Genomic DNA, 22,334 nt, shown 5'->3' on the forward strand with positions numbered 1-22,334 from the left:
AATGTTTTATCAGCTGTCTGGGCATCCCTTAGCCCAGTCAAATCAACACACAAAATCAACCATTAGAGTCATCTGGATTGATTAAATAACCTCATTTATCAAAATTTTTATAGTCTTTTCTCCCCACATTTTTAACAAATGCCTCTCGTATATCATCATTGCCAATGTTGCCCCGAAAAGCAGATTCTTCAGTTTTGGTTCAATTCAACTTATGCTGGCAGACCCTGTGTGCTGGGGTTATACTAGGCACAGAGAGTATAGCGCCAAGGTAAAACACGCTCTCACAGACCCACTTCTTGTAGGCCTATAAGAATCACCTGAAATGCTTATGAAAACCCGGATTTCTTGGTTCTTCACCCCCACAAGAGATTCTTATTCAGAAGCCCAAAGTATGATTCAAGAATTCATATTTCTGCCAAGTTGCCAGACAATGATGATACTGCTGGAACTCAGAACACATGATGAATGACGCTGCTCTAGAGGATGTTCTTTGCAATAATTAGGATGAGTTCAGATGTAATTACCTAAAAGCCTGACAGAGAATTAAAATTAAAAACCCTGTATAAGATCACATAACAAAAAGTCTGCATGTTGGAGCTTTTAGAGCTGGTCCACAGCCCAGCTCTATCATTAATTACCAAAGCTGTTTTCACACTTTAAATTACCCAGCTCCATCAAGCTATCACCTATCTTAGGGACTGGTGTGTCATGTTTCTGAAATGATTGTCACATCTAGAAGTAGAAAGAGTTAAGCAAAGAAGAGGATTTTCAGTTCAGCAAAATATTTCCGTCTTTATCTCTATTTGTGATAGAGAATAAAACATTCATGAACATGTGGGAGACTTCCTATCTTTTATGGTCTGGATTTATCACAGGACTTGAAGCTGAGAAATTATATATGCGGCATTTTCAAATAGTAATGTGTACAGTTTCTACCAGTAAGGGAGAAGAATAAGGCTAATGATTAGGTTACCAACTATATTCAGAATATTATAGAAAAATATAAAGAGAATATGTTTATTTAAATTGGGCCTACACATCATTCTCAAGGAGAGTGTATACAAAGACATGGGGTTATAAAAGAGTACAGAGTATTCAGGAAATGGAATAAAAGGTATTTTTAAAATATATGGATTTGATAGAACTACAGAGTATATGGAAGGAAATTGTCAAGGAGAAGCTAAAGAGAAAGGGCAAATACAATTTCTGGCAATTGTATTTACATTTTGTAGTTATCATATGCCTATTTAGTGCAAAATTATTGTTTAAGGCTATGATTGAGGAATTCCATTTCAAATTTTCCAGGAATAATTAGAAGAACTCTTTTTGGATATAAACTTTATTTGCTAATGGGATCTCAATAAATAATAATAATCTGAGATAGCACATAACTCTACTGATAAAGAGGTATGTATACAGCCTTCCATTGCACCTTTATTCTTTCTGCCAGTGTCATCGTTTTTGTATTGGGGCCTCAAAAGCAATCAAAAAAGAGAAACCAGGAATTGCAGGGATAATACAATCAGGTGGTTCTTTCTGTTCACCAGCAGTGAGTTTGTAGACAGGAGCTCATGGATGAAAAAGTTACTTTGGTGTCTGCCTTTCTCAGCTGTTTATCAGATCCTTAGAACATGAGAAATTTAAATAAATATGAACCAGGATTCAATCCTCCTGTTATATGCTCCTACTTTGGAAAGTTATAGAAATGTGCTCCTCTGATGAGATCCTTTTTATTTGCCCTCAACTTAACTATAATTATCATTCACTGGAACCAGACCCGCTTAACATTTTAATAAAGGCTTGTCAGTGTCTTCAGTAGTGAAAGTGAAAATCAGTGGGGTGGAATTTCTGAACCATGGTGATATCCTCAAAGGAAAAAAATTAACATAAATGAGAGGCGGTGATTTTATTATTCTAAAGGTGCCTCTGGAGTTGCCCTCTGTAGAATGAGAGATATCATGTAGGTCTTAGAGCTTTTCCCCCTTCTTTTAGAGTTTTTCTGTGGCTAGATACAGTTCGCAGAATGGCAGAATCTGAAACCACTCAGCATAAAAGGCTTGCAAAATCAATATTGCTCCTATCAGTCACCAAGCAGAAGATTCATTTCACACATCAAACAGAATGCAAAGCCATGGATTCTTGTACTCCTAGTGAAATGGGTTTCTGTATAGGTACATGAAGTTAATAAAAACCCTAACACATTGATCGTATATTGACAGGGCTATTTTTCTTTGTGATTAATGGTCTCACATTCTGTGCCAATACAATAGCAAGCTCTTCTGAATTTTTCTACTGCTTTCTGAAAGCAGCCTAGCCACAATTTCCCTGGCATGAATTTCTTTAATCACAACAAATTTCTACTACTTGAATTATCCATTAAGAGTATTATATATCAAAACCCCCATCTTGTAACCAGTGAACTTAATACATGTCTTCAGTGTAAATTTATCACATTTTTTTGCAATTATGTATTTGTTTCTATCATACTTTAAATGAAAAACTTTATGAAGTCAGGCACAATGTTTTAGTCATTTCTGATATTCAAGCATAGCTCAAAAGCTGGCGAGAAGAAATAAGAGACAAAGAGAAAGGAAGGAAAGAAGGAAGGAAGGATGGAAGGAATGAAGGGAGGAAGGAAAGGAGGGAGGGAGGGGAGAGGAGGAAGGAAAGAAGGGAGGGAGGTAGGGAGGGGGAAAAAAGAAAACACTGATGTGCTTAATCAGCTTTAATGAAGAAGAAATGCTAGCATCTAAAGGGGCAACTGGCAATAAAATAGCTCCATATCCTTCAAGGGCAAGCCAGAATTCCAATTCCATGTTTAATACAGAAAGCATTGCTTTAATAAGGATTTTCTGGGCCTGGCGCAGTGGCTGACGCCTGTAATCCCAGCACTCTGGGAGGCCAAGGCGGGCGGATCACAAGGTCAGGAGATCGAGACCATCCTGGCTAACACGGTGAAACCCCGTCTCTACTAAAAATACAAAAAATTAGCCGGGTGTGGCGGCGTGTGCCTGCAGTCCCAGCTGCTGGGGAGGCTGAGGCAGGAGAATGGCGTGAACCCGGGAGGCGGAGCTTGCAGTGAGCCGAGATTGTGTCACTGCACTCCAGCCTGGGCGACAGAGCGAGACTCCATCTCAAAATAAATAAATAAATAAATAAATAAATAAATAAATAAATAAATAAATAAATATTTTCTTTTTTAGGTATAGACATCAGGGGAGTCATGCAGTGACTGCCTGGCTGTGAAAGATGATTATGCGGATGGAGTTGTCTTGCTCAACATATCTCTGCTTGAGCGTGTTTACTTTTAAAAATCTAGAAATTCCCTTTTTAGTTACTATTTAAAATTTGTGATTTGATTTCTTTATACACACACCATCACACATACAACACATAATTTTATATAAAGACAACATAGTTTTTTCCCTAATTTTTTGCCTTTCCCTCTCATAAATTCCCTCTATTTGCAGCCCTTCTCTGCCCTCTGTTAAATCATTCTCTTTCAAATTTCTCCCCTTACTAACATAATTCTATATAGGCATAAACATGCACAAACACATATGTATATACTCATAGAACCTTATTCATTATGACTAGTTTTTATAAATGCATCAAACTTTTGATTCTTTTTCTTCTCTCTCAAAAGTGCCACACAGAAATTCCTCCAAGTCATGTGGTGTACTCTGATTGATGTATTATTTAACCTTAGTATACCATAGCATGTTGTCAAAGAAAATCAAAGCAGAATAGCAGTTAAAAAGGTAAAGACAAATAGTATTCCGGAACTATTGAAATAGGAGGAAAGAGACCTTGTTATAAACTGTGCTTAATTTGGCTGGACTCAGTTGCTCACACCTGTAATCCCAGCACTTTGGGAGATTGAGGCAGGCAGATCGCTTGAGCTCAGGAGTTCAAGACCAGCTTGGGCAACATGGTGAGACCCCATCTCTACAAAAAATTAGCCAGGCATGGTGGCATGCACCTGTGGTCTCAGCTACTCACATACTCAGTAGGCTAAGGCATGAGGACAACTTGAGCCCAGAAAGTCGAGGCTATATCACTCCACTGCACTTCAGCCTGAGTGACAGAGTGAGATCCTGCCTAAAAAAAAAAAAAAAAAGTACTGAGATTAATTCCCAACACATCATCATCAAGTGAGGATTTGCAGCTAAGGAACAGGATGAAGATCTGTGATACAAAATTACTAGGAGAAAGCATCAGGGTTAAAAGGGATTCTGGCTAACCTACCAGGGCACTTAGATATGTCCTGGGTGATGTGGGGGATAAGAAATTTGATCAGATATGGGGCATGATCAAATATTGAGGGTGGAGGTTTTGGTTAATGACTTAGCAAGATTTTTTTTATGACTAGGCAATGCAGGCCATGGACGGATTACCATATTTGGGGCATAATTGAGAAAGGGGCTTAGAAGAGCCTGACTAAAATTTGGCCGAGAAGACAGTCTTTGTCAATGTATTCAACATAATTTATTCAGACCTCTTATTTTCTTTCCAAATATTTTTATCTATGATTAATGCTGCTTTAAACTTATTGTATTAAGGGCTAGAACTTCTACAGATAGATTTCTAGGTATGGGACTGGTAGGGGAAGAGTTATATATTTTTAACTTGAAACCATCTTGTCAAAAGTCCTCTAATGCCACAATCTTTGACTGTACGTATGTGAGAGACCTTACTTCCCCAGAAGAGACTTTTCTAGACATCTTTAGTGAGGGACACAACTAATTCTGCCACACATCTACAATGTCTCTGGGAGATTCTCTTAGTTTGCATTAGCAAACCTTGAAAGAAAAATATACAAATATCCCGGTGGTCACATTGAGTGTTGGCTCTGATACAAAGAAATGTGTCTGAACAAGAGTGACTTCAGATAGCATAGAAGTCACTTAACAAAATTATTTATGGCTTTGTTCCAAGTCACAGAAATTTTTATAGTTTTATGATTTTCTTGTGGGCAGGTATTGAAAATGTTTCCCAGGAAAAAACTACCTGTGTCATCATTTTAATACCCTAGCCAAACCGAATAGAAGTCACTCTTATTCAGTCACCTTGATTGTGAATTAATAGGAATCTATACCTTGGAATGCCTTTGTCAACTGGGGGGAGAACAATTTAAATCTTTCTTTTAGATGTTTATTTGGATTGAAAATGTGCTTATATAGTGAGTCCTTCATATCTATGGGTCCAACCATCCAAAGATCAGAAATATGGCAAAAAATAGAAAATAAAAGTTAATACAGGCCAGACACGGTGGCTCACCCTGCAATCCCAGCACTTTGGGAGGCCAAGGTGGCAAGATCACCTGAGGCCAGGATTTCGAGCTACACCACGACACTATCCTGGATGACAGAGTGAGAATCTGTCTTTTTTTTTTTTTTTTTTCTGAGATGGAGTCTTGCTCTATCACCCAGGTTGGAGTGCAGTAGCATGATCTCTGCCTACTGCAACCTCCGTCTCTTGGGTTCAAGCGATTCTCCTTCCTCAGCCTCCTGAGTAGCTGGAATTATAGGCGTGCAGTACCATGCCTGGCCATTTTTTTTTTTTTTTTTTTTTTTTTTTTTTGTAGAGACAGGGTTTCACCATGTTGGCTAGGCTGGTCTTGAACTCCTGACCTCAGGTGATCTGCCCACCTCAGCCTCCCAAAGTGCTGGGATTACAGGCATGAGCCACCGTGCCTGGCCAAATCTGTCTTTTTTAAAAAAAAGAAGAAAAAAATTACAACCATAAAAATAATACAAAAGTCAATACAGTATAAAAACTACTTACATAGCATTTACACATTGTATTTTATATTATAATGATGATTTAAAGTATATAAGACATATGTTAGGGGGTAGGAGGCAAGAAGAGGGAGAGCATTAGGACAAATACCTAATGCATGTGGGGCTTAAAACCTCAGTGATGAGTTGATAGGTGCAGCAAACCACCATGGCACACGTATACCTATGTAGCAAACCTGCATGTTCTGTATCCCAGATTTTCAAGTAAATAAAGTAAAATAAAAAAAGGAAAACAAAAAGAAAATATGCTTTTCCTTCTATTTGAAGAAATATATAATTTTTGAGTTGCATTGCCTCCTCATAGCCACATAACAAAATACACCTCCAGACATCTGAATCAATTGATCTGCTTGGGGTTGGTGGGAAAGTGTATGCCAAGAACAAAGATTTGGTACAGAGTAATATTAAACTGTTTATTCTGCCCATAATTAGAAATAGAAACCTTTGTTTTCTGAAGTGCTTTCAGATAAATGATAGTAAAAATCTTCATCAGCATGGGCTGCATGCACCCCCCAACCCCTAACCCATACGTTCATCTACAACAGCAGAAGTATATGCACGGAGTTTATCTAAAATATTTGCAGCAGAATTTTGACATGCTCATGAATCCTCCAATTTTCTGCCAAAATGATTCAATTATTCAAACATTAAGAGAAAAACATGCAACCTAAGGGACCGCCTGAGAAACTTGATAGCCTGACTACTAGAGATGGAGCGCCCTTGGAGGCGTCACCTTCTGTGCACAGCCCTGATGAAGTTTAGAACTCCACCAGAGAGACTGACACAGAAAGCTGTGCCCTTGCCATAGCATCAACAGTTTACACTGTCAGAAGAGCCTAGAGAGTCTACAGACCCCTCTGCACACTTTAACTAAAGACTCTCAGCCCATCAGCCTTTTGAGAAACAGAATATCTCCTATCTTCTAAACATCTGAGAGACACAAGCAGGACCTGAGGAGTTGCTTAGGTAACTGACATTTACTTACCTCTGCTGACGATGCTGGTATATCTGGGCGTACGTGGACAGAGTGAACAATGAAAAATGATGTGTAATCAATAAAAGTAAATGTTTGAAAAACAGACATATGCAAAAATTATATGCAAATACTAGTCATTTTATATAAGGCACTTGAGCATCTGCAGATTATGGTATCCAATTCAAGGAACAACCGTGTGTGCGTGTGTGTGTGTGTGTGTGTGTGTGTGTGCATGCATATTTCTAAATATATCTTGGTCGGTGAAGAGCAATTCATAGAGAAATCCATATTCTATAGAAAGTAATTCAAATTTCTGACCATGTCCTTCAAGAGTTTTGATAATTTGAACCTCACCAACTTCTCCAGATTCTACCTTACTTAAATGAGCTCAGGGAGTATCCTATATGCAACTTAGAGTATATTGCTTGCTGATTTATAATTTGCATGAACACAACGCTTTCACACCTACATTGTCATTACTTATATTGTCACCTGTGCTTAGACTTCTTTCCCCTTTGCGATATTTAATCATCCTATGCGTCATTCAAGGCCCAACACAAAGATATTTTCTTCCATGAAATTTTCTGTGACTGTTTAACTTGATGGTGATTTCTTCTAATGTCTTACTGTTATCACATTTTGTCATGTATTATCCTCATTTCAATCTTTGTTCTATATTACAGAAATAAAATTTGGAGCCAGTTGATTAGGGATAATTCATTGTTAATGTTTGTATATATTTTTTCAAAGAGTCCTCCATGTAGAAGGATCCAATAAAATATATACTACTTCATTATTTAGAGAGGGACTGCATAATCTAGTATTTTTTCATCAATGATATCTAGGGTTGAAGACTATTTTCATCATTTACTATCTGTCTTATCTGTCATTTACTAACTTATGAACCTACTTTCTTGCTTGTAGAATGTCCACTGCACCTATATTTCTGAATAATTATGAGAATTAAATGACATTGTAAAATGTCTACCACATGTCTGATATATGCTAGTATATAATATTAGATATTGTTTAAAAATAAAAAATAAAATGAAGCTATATTTATGCTTGCTATAATAAATAATTATTTAAAAGTAGGCAGAAATGTTGAAGATAGGCTGAATGGAAGTTTGTGTTTCTACAATTATTATTGTTGTTATTCTATTTCTTTGGGAAAACCAAATCTTGAGATGTCATGGCACTACTCCAGAGCTTTGAATTTTATGAAATTTCTATCCAAAGAAGGCGTTCAACATACTCTTGGAGGATCTTTTCATTAAAGACAAAAAACAAAAACAATTCAAATGAAATTGAAACGCTGAAAGACTATTCCATGATAAGTGAGTCTATTGTATCTGCATTTAAAATAAACAGTTAGAAATATAAATTACGGCAGGACAGACATCAAAGGAGCGAAAAGAGTCAGGAAGGGTTCCAAGAATGAGGAGGACAAGTCACAGGGTACAGGAGCCTGTTTTTCAACACTTCTGCCAGTCCAAACAAGGAAAGTATAAACATCAAATTAAATAGTAACCACTAGAAGCTGGGGGCGGTGGCTCAAGTCTATAATCCCAGCACTTTGAGAGTCCCAGGCGGACGGATCACCTGAGGTCAAGAGTTTGAGACCAACTGGCCAACATGGTGAAAACCTATCTGTATTAAAAATACAAAAATGTTCTGGGCATGATGGCGGGCAACTGTAATCCCAGCTACTTGGGAGACTGAGGCAGGAGAATCTCTTGAACTCAGGAGGCGGAGTTTGCAGTGAGCCGACATTGCGCCACTGCACTCCAGCCTGGGTGACAGAGTGAGACTACATCTCAAAAAAATTTTTTTAAATATAAAATAATAATGATTACTAGAAAAAGTGAAGAAGTACATGCTTTCAAAAACTCATTATTCTATAAAGGCTGTTGTGCAATCATTTTTAAAAAATAAAACTAATGATTAATTATAAAATAAAGAAGTGTAGCGAATATATGACATGCATATTAAGAAGAGGCATGAACTTTATAGTTCTAGGAGGAGATTTCATGGAAGAAGTGAAATGAAGTACTTTCTCTAACTAGATTGATAAACAGAGTAGGTAAAGGAATTCTAGGCTGATGTAACCATTCAAGCAAATGTTAGTAGTTAAAATTTATTCAGCTAACCTACATTTATTAAGCATCTCACAATGTGCTATCAAATAAAAACAATGTAGTCTTAATTTTTTTTCTTATTTTAAAAAACTTTTCTTTTAGGTTCAGCAGTACATGTGGAGGTTTGTTACATAGGTGAACTCATGCCATGGGGGTTTGTTGTACAGATTATTTCATTACCCAGGTATTAGAACCCAACAGTTATCTTTTTTTTTTTTTTTTTTTTTTTTTTGAGACGGAGTATCGCCTTGTCGCCCAGGTGGAGTGCAGTGGCGCCATCTCGGCTCACTGCAAGCTCCGATCCCCGAGTTCACGCCATTCTCCTGCCTCACCCTTCCCAGTAGCTGGGACTACAGGTGCCTGCCACCACGCCCGGCTAATTTTTTTGTATTTTTTTTTTTTTTAGTAGAGACAGGGTTTCACCCTGTTACCCACGATGGTCTCGATCTCCTGACCTCGTGATCCACCTGCCTCAGCCTCCGAAAGTGCTGGGGTTACAGGCGTGAGCCACCGCGCCCGGCCCCCAATAGTTATCTCTTCTATTCCTCTCCCTCCTCCCTCCCTTCACCCTCCATTAGACCCAAGTGTCTGTTTTCCCTTCTTTGTGTTCGTGAGTTCTCATCATTTACCTCCTACTTATAAACGAGAGCATGTGATATTTGGTTTTCTGTTCCTGTGTTAGTTTTCTAAGGATAATAGCCTCCAGCTCCATCCAAGTTCCCATAAAAGATATGATCTCATTCTTTTTTATGACCGCATAGTATTCTACAGTGTTTTTGTACCACACTTTCGGTATCCAATCTGTCATAATGTAGTCTTAAGTAAGAAAATTATTTATTCAAAAGCTATTGCAGTAGAAAGAACACTTCAACCATACAGTCTTTAAGCATCGTAGAGCAAAGGCTTTCTTTTATAGAGAGAAAGGAAACAGGACTATCAAAAACTGGCTGTGGGGAAAAGAGTGAGCGGGTTGTGTGGCCGAACAATTGAACAGCAAATGTTTCGACACCACAAGACAATTAATTAATGGTGTAAAAGCTAATCTCAGAGTGGTTGTTAAGGTGCTGTTCCATATTCCAATACTTAATGCTTGTTGAAACCCAAGGTGAGACGGAGTTCACAGGCCTGAGAGAAGGCGAGAAGCTAGACCAAAAAGCTCGACCACTCTGGTCAAATGAAGCTAGCAGTCTTTTGTGCAGATTAATCAGTGAAGCACAAGTTTAGCTAATCATTATGAGACAAAGAGTGGGAATTTGGAGTGTCTGTGAGTGACATCATAACAGGTAAATAAGGATGTCATCCATGAGTCTTATCTAGCTTGTATGGCAAGGACAGTATTTTGCAGTATCGCATTTTTGGAGACGAAAGGTTTGGGGAATTTCTTAACCATTGGTGATTTCTGGAAGCACAGGGCTCAGATACAGTTCAACATTATAAGTACAAAACAGTGTGCTAGTATCAAACAACATTTCTTCAGTCAAAGCATTCAATTTTGTGGTGAAACACATACATAAATAATGAAATATTATAATACTAAAGAGAGATGGAGAATACAGAAAACCTTGACAGAAGACTAAGGATTGAAGAGACTGACTTGATGTATTTGGAGATTTTGTGCTGTAAAATCAAGTGTTAAGGCTATACAGTGTACAACAGTGTGTGGGAAGTTCTTAAATACTAGGAAGAATTTAAACAAATGATTCCTCAGGGAATTCATTTTAATCTTAGATCTAGTTTATTCACGGGAATTAAAATAGACAAAACACATTTAAATATTTTCAAGAAATTCTCTTTGATAATTAATTAACTGAGCACAGGGTATATAAGAGGAAATAGAGGAAAGCTGAACAAAGGAAAATGAAGGAGACAGATTCAAGCCCCAGGGCAGATGGCCTTGACCTTGACATGGCCGAAGGGGCTACTGATATTTTGAACTGTAAGTTGATCCAGTTAGAATTTTAAGTTAAAAAGTATAATTTGAATTAAATGGATTAGAAAAGCAAAAAAAAAGAAAATTCATATAATGTTATTATATAAACATTCAAATAGTGAGAACCTGAACTAGGATAGTAAGATTGGGTAGAGTCAAATAAAAATGTTCAAATAATTAGAATTGGAGAAGAGATGGGATTCGATTGAGCAAACGTTTATCTTTCAGAAATAGAGAAAATAATTAGTTAAATCATGGCCCCAAAATATCCATCTTTAGTGAAATTGAACAAACTTGTCAGTCTTACTGCTGACCAATCTTCCTGCTGAAGTCAACAGAAAAAATTGACAAAATTCAAAATAATAATTCCTTTTAAGACACTGGAGAACTATCAATGCACAATGTAACAAGTACTCAACTGGCCAATCTCTGAGAAATAAAATATAGAGAAGTTAACGCAGCATTTGGCACTATGTAGTACATTGTTTGCAAATATGCCCGTAACTATTCTCCTTATATCCATATACACTTACTTTATGACTTTGAAGCTTTTCCCATCAAGAAGTGAAGTATATTTACCTGACTCTTGAATCTGGCCTGAACTTGTGACTTGCTTTGTAACTGATACTCTTTGATTGACAGGATGTTATTCTAAATCTCAGCCTAAACCTGAAAAATACTCCCTGACCTCTGCTAATTCTCTTAGATCCCTGACCAACTGGTAGATGATCTGCTCTAGGCTAGTTTGCTGATAAAGCAGGATCCAGTTGCTTTCACTGATAAACTCACAGCAATTCAACCATAGAAGTAGAGTCATTGGCTGATGAACAAAAGATCGCAAATACAAGAATAAGCCCAACCAAGTGAATGGCCCAGCTAAGCTCAGACTAACACACAGAATCATTAAGTAAATAAATGATAATAAAATAGACACATTATTAAATATTATGTAATTTATTGGCATTGAAATGGGAACAATTAGAATATTTGAGTATTTACGTATCTATTAAAACATTGACTAACTAAATGATTTCCCACAAAGGATTTGCAGGCCATATTATTTTAGTTCTGAATTCTCCTCATTCAAGGAAGAAAGGTTACCAGTCTCACACAAATTCTTTCAGATAATAGAAAAAAAATACTATCCAATTTGTTTCATGAGATAAGCAAAACTTAGATACCAAGCTTTACAAGAATATGAGAGAGACATTTACAAATGATTTTTTCTATGAAAATAAATGTAAAAATTATAAGCAAAATATTAGGAAACTGAATCTAGCAGAAGTATACATGGAATTATTTTGATAGTGTGAGATTAATTTAATGTAATCATTAATCATACATGTGAGATGGATCAATGCAATGAAGTACATTAATAGTATAAATGAAAAATGTATGTGATCACTTGAACCAATGCATTTATTAGACAAATTTTTGCTATGCTGATACTACATTACAAATTACTCCAAAGCCTAATGACTTACAAAAACAAGCACTTATTTTTCAAGCTCATGTTGGGAGCTTACTGCAAGTATTTCTGCTTCAGAGTATGGATCAAATTCAGACCTGTTCTTTTTTTTGTTTTGTTTTGTTTTGTTTTGAGACAGAGTCTCTGTCACCCAGGCTGGAGCGCAGTGGCGCGATCTCGGCTTACCGCAAGCTCTGCCTCCCGGGTTCACGCCATTCTCCTGCCTCAGCCTCTCCGAGTAGCTGGGACTACAGGCGCCCGCCACCACGTCCGGCTAATTTTTTGTATTTTTAGTAGAGACAGGGTTTCACCGTGGTCTCGATCTCCTGACCTCATGATCCGCCCGCCTCGGCCTCCCAAAGTGCTGGGATTACAAGCGTGAGCCAGACCTGTTCTCTTTATTTTGTTACTGAAGAAGCCTGAGTTGAAGCAGTTACCTACGGTTATTTTTTCACATGGCCAATAGCAGGAGAACAAGAAGCTAAAAAAAAATAACATAAACGACGTTTAATGTCGCTGATAAGCCATGTCCACTAGTGTGCCTTTGGAGTGTCACATGACCAAATGAACGACATAGGGATTTCTATTCTGCTTATATTTGCAGCATAGTAAATGTGAGAAGGGAGAAAGGAATTGTTAGCAAATAATAACACCTGCCATAATGAAGCAAGCAACATTTTATAACATTCAAATTTTATTCATGATTAAATGATTAAGAAACTAGAAAAGGAACATTTTACGTCTGATAATGTAAAAGAAAAAGAAGAAGAATATTTACTACAAAAATTCAATAGGAAATACCATATTTGGGGTGAAATATTGAAAGCTCTTTCTCCTGCAATCTGGAATAAGACAAAGATGTTTATAGTATCAATTCTGTTGAGCACTGTAGAATAGGTTTTTAATTCTTGATAATAAATTAGGATATAAAAGAAAAACTATCATTCTTGCAGAAAGTATGATTATGTATATAGAAAATTCAAAAGATTCTAAATATAAGTGATGCACAAATGTAAGTTATTCACAAAAGGATCGTGCACTGAAAACTACACAATATTATTAAGATAAAATGTTACGATCTCTAAATAAATTGTAGTATATGAAATGTTTATGGAGCAGAAAACTCAACATTTTTAAAATGTCAATATAGTCACCCAAAACCCAAACAAGGTTTTATTCTTGTTGAAATTGACAAACCAATTCTAAAATGTATATGGAAATGCATTTGACCGTGAATAGGTAAGACAATCTTGAAGAAAATAACAAAATTTAAATTTTTAGACTGTTGGGTATCTATATACTTTTATAAAGCTTTAATAAATAAGAAACAGTGACACTAACAAAATGTTAAACAAATATTTCAATTTGATGGATTAAATAATATAGAAACAGACATCTTTTTATTGAAAAAAATTTATTTATAAAAAATGGCACTGCAAAATATTGGGATTTAATTATATGTTCCCGTGCAATACAGAAAAATACAATTCCAGGTTTTTTGCAGGTCTAAAATGTGAAAAGTGAAATAAGTAAATTAACTAATTACGTAATACATAGGCATCCAGAAAACATAGTAAGCCAGCTTACATTTCCTAAACTAGGTCTAAAAAGGACAAATCCTGATATAAATGTTAATTTGGTCTGTATTTGTATCAGTCTGTTTTCATGCTGCTGATAAAGACATACCTGAGACTGGGTAATTTATACAGGAAAAAGGGTTTAGTGAACTTACAGTTCCACTGGATGGGAAGTCCTCACAATCATTGTGTAAGGCAAGGGGGAGCAAGTCACATCTTACATGGATGGCAGCAGGCAAAGAAAGAGATCCATCAGATCTCATGAGACTCATTCACTCTCATGAGAACAGCATGGGAAAAACATGCCCCCATAATCCAACCACATCCCACCAGGTTCCTCCCACAACATGTAGGAATCATGGGAGTTACAATTCAAGATGAGATTTGGGAGGGGACACAGCCAAACCATATCAATATTAATATTATCAACAACTCTTCATTAAAAGATACCATTAAGAGATTGAAAATTAAGGGCCAGGCACAGTGGTTCATGCTTGTAATCCCAGCACTTTGGGAGACCAAGGCAGGAGGATCATTTGAGGTCAGAAGTTCGAGACCAGCCTGGCCAATATGGTGAAACCCATCTCTACTGTAAACACAAAAATTAGCTGGGCATGGGGGTGCATGCCTGTAATCTCAGCTACTTGGGAGGCTGAGGCAGGAGAATTGCTTGAACTCAGGATATGGAGGTTGCAGTGAGCCGATATCATGCCACTGCACTACAACCTGGGCAACACAGTGAGACCTCATATTAAAAATAAAAAGAGAGAGAGAGATTCAAAATTCAAGCAGCAGAATAGGAAATTATTTTAATACATTTAATCATAAAAGGGCTCATGTGTGGAATGTATAAATACCTCCCACAAATCAATAACAAGCAATGGGCAAACTAATGGAAAAAGGGCAAAAGTCATGAGTGGGCATTTTATAAAGGATATATAAAAATCACCTTTAGTAACATCCTCCCTTTATGAGTCACCAACCAGGGAAATTCAAATTATAGCTAAAATGAGACACTATTACACCACTACTAGAGTTACTGAATTAAAAACAAGTACTAATGATACCAGTGTGGATAAGAATATGAAGCAACTGGAATTCTCTACCTCTCCTACCCTGCAACTAATTTGAAAAATTTTTTGGCTGTTATTTGCTAAAGTAGAACATATGCATGCTTTATGATGCAGCAATTCCATTCTTAGATATATACCCAGCATAAATGTGTTTATATGTTAACCACAAAGCATATGAAATATTCATTGCAGCATTACTCATAATATTCAAAAACTGGAAAAAGTCACAAGTGTCTATCAACACTAGAAAAAATTGCTGTACAGTTATTCACCACTACACTATGCAGTATTAAAAATTAATAAACTGGCTGGACACGGCGGCCCATGCCTATAATCCCAGCACTTTGGGAGGCTGAGGCAGGAGAATTATTTGAAGCCCAGAGTTCAAGACCCTGCTGGGAAACATCATGAGACCCCCATCTCTACAAAATTTTAAAATCTTAGCCCTGAGTGTGGTGATGTGTGCCTGTAGTTCCAGCTACTCGGGAGGTTGAGGTGGGAGGATGGCTTGTGATCAGGAGTTCGAGGCTGCAGTGAGCTATGATTACACCATTGCACTCCAGCCTGTGTGAGACAGCAAGACCCTATCTCTGAAAAATGAAAAATAAAAAGTAATAAATAAAAATTACAATTTGGGTAAAATATGAAAAATTTTTACAAACTTGATATCATATTAAATGAATCAAACAAATGACATTTGATGTATATGATTTATATGTGTATTAATTTCAAACATAAGCAAATAATTTTAAGTCACAGAAGTCTGAATATTGGCTATATGTTGGGAGGAGGGTAAAGGTAATGAATGGGTGCCGTCAAAGAAAAGCTCCGAAGGTTAGTTTTCTATCTCTTAAATTTCCGAGGTGTTTAGTTTGCAATACTTCAAGTGTGTCCTTGGGATTTTTGTTTTTCTACATGAATGCTGTATCTTAATACAGTTTCTATTTGAAGACAATGGACTAAGAAAGATAGTATCACTTGAAAATTACAAATATGGTACTCAGTGATGAAGCATAACTTTTTATTTTAAAGTCAAAGACAAGCCAGGGGTCATGGTTCACACCTATAATCCCAGCATTTTGGGAGGCTGAGGAGGGCAGATCGATTGAGCTCAGGAGTTAGAGATCAGCCTGGGTAACATGGCAAAACCCCATCTCTACTAAGAATAGAAAAAAATTAGCTGGTGGTAGTGGCGTGTGTCTATCATCCCAGCTAACTGGGAGGCTGAGGTGGGAGGATGGTTTGAGCCAAGAAGCAGAGGTTGCAGTGAGCCGAAATCATGCCACTGTACTCCAGCCTGGGTGGCAGAGACAGACCCTGTCTCAAAAAATCAATCAATCAATTAAATGAAGTCAAGGACAAGACAGAAGGTATTCCATCACCTCCTCTATTCGACATTGTTTTGAATGTCTTAGGCAACATGATTAGTAAACAAAAAGAAATAAAATTATAGCTATTATAAAAAGATATGACTGGTAAATTCAAAGAAGTTATTGCTACCACTTTAAAAAGTCAACAGAATAAACTGGATAACTATGACAACTAATAAAGATGTTCAATGAGGTATCTGGAAACAAAATCAACTTACAGACAGTAACTTTAAACATGACAAGCAATATCTATTTAGACAGTTAAATGGAGAAACCCATCCACAATAGTAGCAATAAGTCTAATAAAAAATGAGTAAATGTAAAGAATTCCCATATTATAAAAACATACTGGCATAATAAATGAGAGTATATTTCTGGATGGAAAGATGTGTGATTGTTATCTATTTCCCTAAATATAATTATAATGCAAATGCAATTTCAATTAAATTCCCTGCAGGAATTTACAGAAAATTGACATGCTTATTCTAAAATTCATTCAGAAGAAACAAAAGAGAACATTTGCCAATGAAACTGTGAACAAAAACAATAGGGGGGATGAATCTGAGAAGTATCAAAATGTTGTACACAGTTTTAATAATTAAATCATGATATGTCATGAAGACAGCAAATGAATCTGAATACAGAATTTAAAAACATTTAGAAAAAATAATTTGTTACATCAAAAAGTGCCATATTAAAATCATCAGGGGAAGTATTGTATCCAATCGTGTTAGGACAACTGGCTATCCATATTTAAGTTATAGTCCCCCTTCCTACTATACATATATATTTGTATATATGTTTATATGTAGATTCAAAAATCAATTGGGTAGTTTAGTAAAAATTAAAAATGGATACATTTTTATAAGTGTACATAAACTTTTAAATAACATGGGTTGGAGAAACCTAAGAGTAGTCCAGATGCCATAAAGAAAAAGGATTTATCTAAACAAATTATTTAAAAGAAATTGGAGAGGGGTAAATATAAATACCAATAAGAGGTATGAAAAAAAATCCATATAATGACAATGAATTAAAACCCATAGTGGACAAGAATCTTCCAAATAAATTAGGTAAATGTAATAGGTTGAAATATGTACCCCCAAATTTATGTGTTGAAATCCTTATCTCTGGTACATTAGATGTAACTTCATTTGGAGATAGTTTTTGCAGAGGTAATAAAGTTAAAATAAGGTCTTTAGGGCAGACTCTAAACCAATATGACTAGTGTTCTTATGTAAAGGGGGAATTTAGACACAGAGATACACCGGGAAGGAAGATGCTGTGAAGAGACATAAGGAGAAGACAGCCATTTGCAAGCTGATGAGAGAGGCCTAAGACAGATCCTTCTCTCACAGCCCTCACAGGAAACAGCCCTACCAACAACTTGATTTTGGATTTCTAGCATCCAGAATTGTGAGACAAAATATCTATTGTTTGAGCTACCCAGTCGTAGTTACTTTGTTATGGAAGCCCTAGAAAACTAATAAGTAACTAACTCAAAATTTAAATGGGCAAAAGATGTAAACAGATAATTCACAGAGAAAGAAATACAAGTGGTAATATTATGAAAATATAATCAATCTCTAATAAAGTAAATACAAATTACATCAGAAAGAGGGTGTCATTTTTCACTCATGCCATTAGCAAATTTTCTTTTAAGAAGGGAGATAAGACAATGTCTGGTTTAGGTGAAGGTGTGAAGAACATCAGAATATACTAAGAAAATTATAGGCTAGAATAGCTGATAGGCAATTTACCAGCACATATTGAAACTAACACAAAATATCTCATGTACCCCATAAATACATGTACCTACTAAATACCCACAAAAATTAAAAATTAAAAAAAAAGTGCAAGGTATGGGCACTGAAGCCAGACCTCCCACCCTGCTCCCCCCACAACAAAAAAAATTAACATGTTGACTTTTAGTGAAATATTTACACTTTTAGAAACTTATATCACAGAAGTACTCTGGGAATTCTTTTGTGCCCACATATATACACTTTATTAATTTTTAAGAGAGAAAGAAAAAATTGGAAACACCATAAATTATCAGTGGTAAAAATATATTCAAGTTCAACCAAAATGGATAGGAACATATATAGACATGGAAAGTGCTCTAAGACATATGAAGCCAGTTACAGAACCTGAGTTTAGGAGGGTCATATTTACTTTTCATGTAAGCAAGAGAAAATTATTAGAAGATGAACATACACTCATTTGTAAATGGAAGAAAACCCAATAAAATGTTAGCCAATACTTTCCTTATGGTTACTTCTGCAGTGTAATTTGATTTCCTCTTACATAAGGACCTTAAATGTTTGAATCTAAAGTAGTATTGTTAATTAACAATTCTGCCAACATTTTCCTGATAATTTGTGTCCTCTTCATGGTTCTCAATGTATTTACCAGAAAATAGAGAGATTTAAATTGGTTCTGTTTTCCTCATAATATTATTTGAAAATCAAATATGAAGATGAAATGAAATGATGTTATATATTATAAAATGGAAGTGTTATTTATAATTTAATTAAAAGTAAATATAGTAAATAAAGTCAACATTTATTTGCGTAATAGAGAAGAAAGAAGTAATATACAGTAAGTTCTTGAAGGACGCAGTGAACATTTAACTGATAAACTCATAGCCAAATCAGTATATTCTTTCAAAATTGTGGTTAAGATATTAGGCTTTGGAGACTGACTGATACACCACTTTCTTAATAGCATGTCCTTAGAAGTTATTTACTACTCTTGTGACTCAATTTCCGTGCCTATAAAATAGGTACGGATGTGTTATGCACGTCATTTCATTTACTCTTCAGAACAAATTCATGACGAAAGCACTATTATTAACCCTATGTATAATATGACAGCATATATAATAACCTGTCAATATATATAATCTACTATTATGAATTATAGTCATTTAAGATGATTTTGGAGATGTGTTTATTGTTCAGGAGAAACAAATTGGGGCATAAAGTAAGGTTAAAAAATTGGAAGAAAATAAAAACATGCCTTGCTGTTTATTATTTAACTTTGCCAGTGAGACTGAATGGAAATTTGGGGCATTAATAATTGTCTGATTACTGGTTGATTACTGTTCATCAGTGAAATTCACAAGGCCAGCGAGAATATTGTGGTTCTTAGCAATGGGCCATTCCGATTTCCTTTTAATGAGAAGAATGTGAAGAGTGCTAGAGACCTATATTTAGCAAATGAGAAAAAGAAAAAAATTATAATAGAAGTCTATTCTAGATGAGATGAACGTATTAATCATCACTAAGGCCATTAGGAGATCTAGTTCCTTTATATTTCTGCAGAATGACTATAAATTCATCATATTTCATAGTAATCGAAATTATATGTGTACATATTTTCAATTAATTACCTATCATGGGTTCAATGCTTTACACAAATTACCCTATTTAACACATGAAAATGTGGGTAAGTTAACTGTTACATTTTACAGATTCTCAACTAAAGCGGAGAGAATTTGAGCCGTTTTCCCACAATTTTATAATTGAACTTGTCGACCCATCTTTCACTAAAAACACTGTTCTTCCTGACTTCCCTCTCAGTGAAGGGCTGTGTTCAAAAATTGCCTAAGCCAGCAACCTGGCACCATTAGTAAATAGCTCCCTTCTACCCTTATTCCACAACATGCAGGGAAAAGAATTAAACACAAGCACACACACACACAGTTACACATACAGATACAGTATACTATTAATTCCATTTTGTATGTTTTGCTGAAATCAATCCAAGTTTCCCTGCCTCCCCTGCTTCTGCTCTAGTTAGGCCAGCGTAATCTTTTGTCTGGACTATTGCAATGGTAACTTTCTTAACAGTCACCTGTTTTCCTGTTTTTTTCCCTCCTCCCATTCACTCCTGAGTTTTCAGCCAGGGACAATTTTCCAAAACATAAATCTGATCTTGTCATTTACTGCCTAAAACATCTCATTTGCTTTCATTTGTTCTCAAAATAATGCCCAAATTCCTAATCATCACTTAACAGTCTTCTGAAATGAATAGGCATTTCACATTTCAGCAGCAAATCTCCTGCTTCCCAGTTAGAACTCCAAACCTTCTGATATTTATTCACTTTTTGAAAAATTCAACATTTATTTTCTTTAGTGTCTGTATGAGTCCGTTTCATGCTGCTGATAAAGGCATACCCGAGACTGGGTAATTTATAAAGAAAAAGAGGTTTAGTGGATTCCACGTGGCTGGGGGGGCCTCCCAATTATGGAAGAAGATGAAAGGCATTTCTTACATGCAGCAGGGAAGACATAGATAGATGTCTATGTCTATGTCATAGATATCTGGAGCATAGCTAGTCCTCACTGGGAAATGAAACTTTTGTTATAAAATGGGGTTTTCAATTTTCCCGTTTTATATGAAATCATGACAACAAAACCATCTTAGTAACTGAGGTTTTAACTTCTCTAGATTTCACTGAAACTGTGAGTGTTAGTGATTATGACTGATGCCAAATGGAACCATTTGGGGGGCTCTCATGCCTATTCTTTCTGTGTTAGACAGGACTATGAAGAGCTAGAAAAGCAGCTGAAAGAAGTCTTTAAGGAGCGAAGCACCATTCTTCGTCAGCTGACAAAGACATCAAGAGAACTTGATGGAATTAAAGTCAATCTTCAGGTGAGATGAAAACTCATTTTCCGAGCAGTAAAAGAGGAGCAGTCATCTGATTTTCTGAGTGGATTGACATGCATTTTTAAATAGTTTTTAATGTGTTTCTGGGCTTGACCATGGTAGTTATTACTTACTATTATATGTGCCTTAAACAGAAATGTCATTTGAAATATAGTCTAGGAATCTGTGTTTAACAAATACAGAAATAGGAAAATTGTGTTCTTGGCAGAGCCATCAATTCCTCAAGCTTCTAAGATCAGTTTGACCCCTGTGTTTTTCGTATTATAAAATGACAAAGTAATTATGATCAAGAGTTAAATAAATATAGGAATGACTCCTAGAAGATAATTTTAAATTCCCCACGGGATAATTCTTAAGATTCTTTAGTAAACCACATTACTGAAATAGGTAAATGCCTTAAAAGGCAAGTGGCATCTGTAAAAAACATCTTAACATACTGAAATCTTTAAAAAATTCTACATAGGGTAAAAATAGTTTCATAAATATTTGATAATATATTGCAATATTTGACATAAACATTGTATTTATTATCTCCTGTATGCTAAAAGCTTTGTATGTATTACATGGTTTAATTCTTGTAATGTATCTATGAGGTAGATCCTATTGTGACATCCCTTGTTACACATGAGAGATAATGTTTAGGAAAGATATGTTATTTTTGAATGTTACAAAAGAAGCCAGAGTTTACATGTAGACAGTCTGGCTCCAGAGACTATTAGTTACTGAACTGAACCATGTTTTTAAACCATGTGGAGTCGCTTCTGTCCACACTCTTCTCCTTAGCTTTCTAGTCCCACTAAGATGATAATAATGATAATGATGATGATGATGATGGTGGTAGTGGTGGTGGTGGTGGTGGTGGTATTAGTAGCCACTGAGGCTTATTGAACATGGTCAAGGTCCAGTGCTAGATACTCTTTCTACAATTTGTATTTAATTTTCACATGAAGTCTATTAGTCACGTTTCATAGGTGAGAAAACAGAATTAGAGAAAAGTTAATAAACTAAGAGCGCGCGGATAGTTAAGGGACAGAGCTGGTATTTAAAGTCAATATCTAAGCTCTTCTTCCAGAAGATGTGTTACATATGGAGAAGATAGAAACGAGAGCAAAAAAAAAAAATTATACACATCCCAGTAGGACACAGAGATGGTAGCAGAATGATAACAGCGCAGGAATCATTGTCTTATGATGGAAGCACGCACAGAGCATTAGGGAAAACTCACAAGGGTGAAAAGAAGTACAGATTGATTTCTGGTGAAGCCAATGCCTGAGTTTGTGGTTAAGTGAAAATTCACCAAGTGAATAAGACTGGGAAGAATACA

General features: G+C 35.9%; 1 protein-coding gene across 4 annotated transcripts in view; it reads left to right on the forward strand.

Annotated features, from left to right (window-relative positions):
- The window catches only part of LUZP2 (leucine zipper protein 2), a 583,499-nt gene that overhangs the window by 213,096 nt on the left and 348,069 nt on the right, over positions 1-22,334 (forward strand). For 2 of the 4 annotated variants that reach the window (XM_019035931.4, XM_063711051.1), the window contains exon 2: positions 20,882-20,995. In XM_019035931.4, the coding sequence (XP_018891476.3) occupies positions 20,882-20,995 (114 nt within the window). Of the gene's footprint in view, positions 1-20,877; positions 20,996-22,334 lie in introns of all 4 variants that reach the window. The other 2 variants (XM_019035930.4, XM_063711052.1) reach the window with 1 other exon arrangement.

This window comes from Gorilla gorilla, chromosome 9, assembly GCF_029281585.2.
Source record: "Gorilla gorilla gorilla isolate KB3781 chromosome 9, NHGRI_mGorGor1-v2.1_pri, whole genome shotgun sequence".
NCBI lineage: Eukaryota > Metazoa > Chordata > Mammalia > Primates > Hominidae > Gorilla > Gorilla gorilla.